Below are 7,581 nucleotides of genomic sequence, written 5' to 3' on the forward strand. Positions count from 1 at the left end.
GAAGGGAGAAGGAGAAAGAAGGAAGGGGGCGCCCCCCTCCCTAGCCCAATTCGGACTAGTCCATGGGGAGGGGTGCGGCCACCCTTTGGGGCCTTTCTCTTCTTTCCCGTATGGCCCATTAAGGTCCAATACGAATTCCCGTAACTCATCGGTACTCCGAAAAATACCCGAATCACTCGGAACCTTTCCGATGTCCGAATATAGTCGTCCAATATATCGATCTTTATGTCTCGACCATTTCGAGACTCCTCGTCAAGTCCCCGATCTCATCCGGGACTCCGAACTCCTTCGGTAAATCAAAACTCATAAACTGATAATAAAACTGTCATCGTAACGTTAAGCGTGCGGACCCTACGGGTTCGAGAACTATGTAGACATGACCGAGACACCTCTCCGGTCAATAACCAATAGCGGAACCTGGATGCTCATATTGGTTCCCACATATTCTACGAAGATCTTTATCGGTCAGACCGCATAACAACATACGTTGTTCCCTTTGTCATCGGTATGTTACTTGCCCGAGATTCGATCGTCGGTATCTCGATACCTAGTTCAATGTCGTTACCGGCAAGTCTCTCTACTCGTTCTGTAATACATCATCTCGCAACAAACTCATTAGTTGCAATGCTTGCAAGGCTTAAGTGATGTGCATTACTGAGAGGGCCCAGAGATACCTCTCCGACAATCGGAGTGACAAATCCTAATCTCGAAATACGCCAACCCAACAAGTACCTTCGGAGACACCTGTAGAGCACCTTTATAATCACCCAGTTACGTTGTGACGTTTGGTAGCACACAAAGTGTTCCTCCAGTAAACGGGAGTTGCATAATCTCATAGTCATAGGAACATGTATAAGTCATAAAGAAAGCAATAGCAACATACTAAACGATCGAGTGCTAAGCTAACGGAATGGGTCAAGTCAATCACATCATTCTCCTAATGATGTGATCCCGTTAATCAAAGACAACTCATGTCTATGGCTAGGAAACATAACCATCTTTGATCAACGAACTAGTCAAGTAGAGGCATACTAGTGACACTCTGTTTGTCTATGTATTCACACATGTATCAAGTTTCCAGTTAATACAATTCTAGCATGAATAATAAACATTTATCATGATATAAGGAAATAAATAATAACTTTATTATTGCCTCTAGGGCATATTTCCTTCACGATATTTGGTTGTTGTTAAGGATATTGCAGTTAACATGCCTTTTCATTTTTTAATTGTTGTTTAGCAACATGCATTGTACTAATGACTAAATATGCAATCCCAGGCTACACAGCAACAAGGAAGAGTGTTACCTTAATGTTCTGATGATGTCTAGATATACATGTAATAAAATCTTATATAATTGGATGGATGGAGTGTTGTACTACATCATTTTTCAATTGTTGTTTAGCTTCTAATATTAACTTGGTGCTTTTAGGTACATATATCATTGCCAAAGATCCACACTTCGACCCTTTCTGCGTATGGGGCAATGAGATATTCATGAACCAACATCAAGTGAGGAAACTGATAAAGATTGTTATTAAAATGGGTCAAAAGATGTCAATCGAACTATTTATTTACAACTTATGCAAGACAACAGTGAACTGCAGGATGGTAAGTAAGAACCATGTAGCCTTCGTTTTACTGCTCGTAATGAGTTGTGTTAGATGACAATATCTGAATCTTTTTTCTTTTGCAGTGGATCCTGAAGTAGTTACTCAAGATTACCTCTCAAACTACATGATTGGCGGCCGGCAATCACAAGGGGTTGGACAAGAGTCCTGCATGCCTTCTGCATTCCAGGAGAGCACAATAGGGCCATTCCGCTTCACCTTGTTCAGCAACTGGAATGTCTGTCGCCTCTTTCTTTACCATCTGTAATAGTACAAGTATAGAACCCTGGTACATCATTCTTTCTTTGGTGCTTATGTAATTCTTAAACATATGTACCTGTGAATTGAATAATGCATTGGTTGTTTGAACCTGATGGATATGAATAAAGCTATAGCCTACTTTCAAGTTTAAATTAGGTACAATTTTAAATAGCAACAATTAAATTAGGGCGAAATTACGTTGTGCAGGTCATTACAGCACACACGGTTGGTAAAACACAAACTTTTGCGATATACACCATAATCCGAGGCGGTTCACACAGAGGAAACGTGTGCAAGCATGCACATAGTTGCCGTTCGCAAAGCGTGTGTGATGTCAGACACTATCACATACGGTGCGGGAAAACTAAATGTGTGTGATTTTCTACCTATCGTACATGGTTTATAATCATGAACTGTTTGTGATGTGCCAGACATCGTAAATATCCCGTGCCTGGAATCTGCCAAGAATCTGCCTGGAAAGCTCCCATGCCTAGAATCTGCCTGGTTTTAGGCAGAACCACAAAACTCCGACTGCGATGGCAATGCAAGCACAAACGAGTAGCAAGGATGAAGCGTCTGGGATATTCAACATATCGGAAACGGTTATATAGGGACAACTGTATGCATCAAGGCTCCCTATCCCCGACGGTTTCTGGGTGGGAAGGACCCCCCTATCGCCCACACTCACTTGGCGACGGTTCCAAATGCCGTCGCGGAAAGGGGTTAAAACCGTTTGTTTAGGACCGACGCGCACCAGTGTCACAGTTGAGGTGAATACGTTGGGAGGCGAAACTATAAGCCCCTATCTTTCTATGTGTCCGGTTGAAACTTTTTGCTCATGTGTATGCGGTGAGTGTTAGCAATCATAGAAGACTATGATGGTTGAGTATGTGGACTTGCCAAAAGGCTCCGATACGTGACCGTTCCCTAAAAAGATGATGAATTGTAGTTGCAAAGTTGACTGAGAACATAGTTTGTTAGTTTTCAAGTTTTCAATACATTTTGTGCTTCATACTTCGATGTTGTGATGAATTGTTACTTATTCATGAGAAGTTATATGATAGAAGTTTTATGATAAAAGTAATTTGATAAAGTTTTATGTTAAAGCTTGTTGCTGTTATAATAATATATATGATGCTTCTATGTCCGTATTTTGTTTTTATCGACACCTCTCTCTCTCTCTAAGCTTGTGGACATGTTTTTCGATTTTTGTTTTCGCTTGAGGACAAGCGAGGTCTAAGCTTGGGGGAGTTGATACGTCCATTTTGCATCATGTTTTCCTACTATTATTTATATTATTTTTATGCATGATAATGCTTTTTGGAGTAATTCTAATGCCTTTTCTCTCATAATATGCAAGGTTCACACAAAGAGGGAGAATACCGACAGCTGGAATTTTGGACCTGAAAAAGCTACGTCAGGCCACCTATTCTGCACAACTCCAAATGAGCTTAAACTTCACGGGGAATTTTATGGAAGAAATAAGAATTATTGGAGCAAATAACTACCAGAGGGGGCCCACCAAGTGGGCACAACCCACCTGGGCGCGCCAGGGAGCCCAGGCGCGCCCAGGTGGGTTGTGCTCTCCTCGGCCCACGTCCAGTGCCCATCTTCTGGTATATAAGTCATTTTGACCTAGAAAAAATGAATAGAGGACTTTCGGGATGAAGCGCCGCCGTCTCGAGGTGGAACTTGGGCAGGAGCACTTTTGCCCTCAAGTGGAGCGATTCCGCAAGGGGAACTTCCCTCCCGAAGGGGGAAATCATTGTCATCATCATCACCAACAACTCTCCCATCTTGGGGAGGGCAATCTCCATCAACATCTTCAACAACACCATCTCCTCTCAAACCCTAGTTCATCTCTTGTGTTCAATCTTTGTACCAGAACTATAGATTGGTGCTTGTGGGTGACAAGTAGTGTTGATTACATCTTGTAGTTGATTACTATATGGTTTATTTGGTGGAAGATTATATGTTCAAATACATTATGCTATTTAATACCCCTCTGATCTTGAGCATGATTATCATTTGTGAGTAGTTACTTTTGTTCTTGAGGTCACAGGAGAAATCTTGTTGCAAGTAATCATGTGAACTTGATATGTGTTTGATATTTTGATGGTATGTATGTTGTGATTCCCTTAGTGGTGTCATGTGAACGTCGACTACATGACACTACACCATACTTGGGCCTAAGGGAATGCATTGTGGAGTAGTTATTAGATGATGGGTTGCGAGAGTGACAGAAGCTTAACCCTTGTTTATGCGCTATTCCGTAAGGGGCTGATTTGGATCCAAAAGTTTAATGCTATCGTTAGATTTATTCTTAATAATTTCTCGTAGTTGCGGATGCTTGCGAGGGGGTTAATCATAAGTAGGAGGTTTGTTCAAGTAAGAACAACACCTAAGCACCGGTCCACCCACATATCAAATTATCAAAGTAGCGAACCCAAATCAAACCAACATGATGAAAGTGACTGGATGAAATTCCCGTGTACCCTCAAGAACACTTTGCTTATCATAAGAGATTGTTTTGGCCTGTCCTTTGCCTCAAAAGGATTGGGCTATGTTGTTGCACTTTTGTTACCGTCGCCGTTACTTGCTCGTTACAAATTACCTTGCTATCAAACTACTCGTTACTTATAATTTCAGTGCTTGCAGACATTACCTTGCTGAAAACTGCTTGTCATTTCCTTCTGCTCCTCGTTGGGTTCGACACTCTTACTTATGAAAGGACTAGGATTGATTCCCTATACTTGTGGGTCATAAGCGGTGGCCGAGCGAGCGGCCTCCGAGCTGTCGATGATGAAGACCATCAGCGAAAAGTATGAGGACAGAGTGGCCGAAGTGCAGTAGGAGCTCAAGGATGTCGTCACTAAATGTGAGGACCTTGAGAAGAAAAACAAGGGTCAAGCCACTAAGCTATCCAAGATAAGGTAGGAGATCCAGGTGGCGAGGACGGAAACACGAGGCGCCCGAGAGGAGCTCCGCCAAGTGAAGCTTATAGTAGACGGTAAGCTGTACTTACTGCAGAGTGTCTTTGGCGGTCAAAGGTTCACTTTGCTCGAGTGTGGCGTTCCTCAGGTGCATTTGCGGATCTTCCGAGGAGTGTTGCGGATGTGGCCAAGCGTTTTGCATCTCGGGAGGGTGATGCCTAGCGCATGCTTTTCTGGGCACATTTTCAAGCGCTCGAGCACCCTCCCCTCATGAGTAATCAAATGAACAAGATGATGGAGTTGCACCGAATGGCTGAGCCGGCAATGAAGGACCTATGTGTTCGGCTGTGTCCTGCCGAACCGATGCCGAGCAGCTACTTTGGCCTAGTGCAGAAGCTATGCGACGCCGCTTCCTGTATTGACGCTGTGAAGCATTCCGCCTGCATCGAGGGAGTTCGGATGGCTTTTGCGAGGACCATGGTTCACTGGCCAAAGATCAAGCCAGTCGAGATGGCCACCAGGCTCCCGTCCCTTGGGAAGGAGCACATACGCCCCGAGTAGTATTTCCCCATTGTTATGGATGGTGCTCGGGCGGTAGAAGCCCAATGTTCGAAAGATGTAATTTTTGAGTGATCGCACTATCATGTGTTAAATGACAATTGAACCTTTTGATTTATAATGCGGTTGTTTTGTATGGTTTATCATACTTTTATCTGCTTTTGTTTATTTTGACTCCTGTCTGGCTGTGTTTTAATCTGAAAGTTACCAGTCGTTGGCTTTAGCCCCCATGTAGATGCTACAAGGGGTGTTTTGACCTCCGCACTTTGACCCTTAGCCGATATCTTGGTGCCCGAAGGCGGTGGTACATGAGGGTAACAAAGCAATCAGACTATGCAGCTTTATTACTTTCACTTAGCCATAGGACCTTGACTGCGGGGGCTAGTGACTAGCCCCTAGTGTTTTTGTGATGTTCAGGTGAGCCGAGGTATATACCTTCATCACGTGGTTTGTGCAAACACAAAACCCTTCGTATAACATGGAGTAATCTCCATCGGTTTTTAGTTTGACACTTGTCATCGGATCGCCGACTAGTTCTCGCTTATTATGACAGTCAGTTTTTGGCTTTCTCCACTAAGGTACTTCACCAGGCTAGCTAGAAGTACAATTGCAGTGGTTCTCCCTTTACCCTCTTAGTCGAACATGCGGAACGTAAGAGGGCAAACACAGGAGCCGGGCAACCCAACCATTAACCCAAGACATAATTCGGAACCAATTCATATAATGCAATATCCGAGATGCCGAACACGTGAAAAGGAAAGATAGTGTTGTCTGATGCTTGGGGCGAGTTTTATGGTCGAGCCCACGGTCTATTAGCCGATCGCATCTGAAGAAAACATGTACCGAACTAGGTTGCTTCGGCGTGGAAGGAGTAGGAAAATTTATGGAGCATAAAAGACTGCAAGAGGACCATGAATAGTGGCCTTTATTTCCAATGAACTCGTGATGTCTAATCGTACAGTCCGAACTGCCGAAGCAACTGTTACAGATACTTCGAAAAAAACAAGAATAAGTTTTACAGAGGAAAGGTTTACACAGGGCCTTAATTCATAGTTTGACGTCCCTACTGTGCCCTGTTGCACGTATGCGCCTTTGCTCCTGATGGGAAGAAGAACTCCTTGGAGAGGATGATAATCGATCGATGGGCCCTTGACAAGGGGTCTTGAGAAGTCGTCGTGCTGTGCTAGCTTAATGCTGGATAGGTCCTAGATGGTACCTGTTTTTGTCCGAAGACGTGTTTGACCATCACTCGGTTGACCCGAACACTTGGCTCTTGGGTGATTGGTCCCCACAGCTGCACATGGTATTTTAAGCGCGAAGTTGTGCATACAAGGCACGTATTGTTCGAATGGAGTGGGAATGCTGTGGGGGCGTATCCCTATTTGTGTTGAGCGTAGGGAGACTCCTTGAATGGAGATAGGGCTCGGGCCCGTTTACTCGCCTCCCTTGCCTTGACGGTGGGCTGGTACTTCGGCCCCTCGATGCTGGTTTGGACTTCAGCTGCAAGACCCGCCATGTCCTCCTCAGTTCGGGCTGAGTGCTCCGTGTTGCCATTGACTGTGATGACACCCTTGGGTCCGGGCATCTTTAGCTTCAGGAATGTGTAATGAGGGACGACGTTGAAACGAGCAAGCGCTGTACGGCCCAAGAGTGCGTGATAGCCGATGCGGAAAGGGACGATGTCGAAGATCAGGTCCTTGTTGCGGAAGTTGTCCGGCGAGCCGAACACAACTTCTAAGGTGAGGGTGCCCGAGAAGCGGGCTTCAACGTATGGGATTATTACTCCCTTAAAGGTGGTGTTACTAGGTCTAATCCTTGACGGATCAATACCCATTTTCCTCACCGTATCTGAATAAATTAGATTGAGGCTACTGCCTCCATCTATGAGGACTCTAGTGAGGTGGTACCCGTCGATGATGGGGTCAAGAACCAGGCCCGCCGATCCTCCATGATGGATACTGGTCGGAAGGTCCCTGCAGTCAAAGGTGATCGGGCAAGCCGACCATGGGTTAATTTTTGGAGCTACAGGCTCTACGGCGTAGACATCCCGAAGTGCGTGTTTCCTCTCCTTCTTGGGTATATGTGTGGCATAGATCATATTCAACGTCTTTACCTCGGGAGGGAATTGTTTCTGGTCTCCATTGTTCAGCCTGCGAGGTTCCTCATCGTCCTTGCTGTGGGGGCTTTTGCCTATTTCCTCGGTTGTGAGTCTGCTGGCC

The 7,581-nt window shown here is 44.9% G+C and overlaps 1 protein-coding gene across 1 annotated transcript; it reads right to left on the minus strand.

The window, feature by feature from the left end:
- Positions 1–6,740: 6,740 nt before the first annotated feature.
- LOC141022586 (uncharacterized) lies at positions 6,741–7,196 on the minus strand. Its single transcript, XM_073498849.1, has one exon. It carries the CDS (start codon positions 7,194–7,196, stop codon positions 6,741–6,743), a length of 456 nt encoding a protein of 151 aa, XP_073354950.1.
- Positions 7,197–7,581: the final 385 nt, after the last annotated feature.

The sequence above is a fragment of the Aegilops tauschii genome, chromosome 5 (assembly GCF_002575655.3).
Source record: "Aegilops tauschii subsp. strangulata cultivar AL8/78 chromosome 5, Aet v6.0, whole genome shotgun sequence".
NCBI lineage: Eukaryota > Viridiplantae > Streptophyta > Magnoliopsida > Poales > Poaceae > Aegilops > Aegilops tauschii.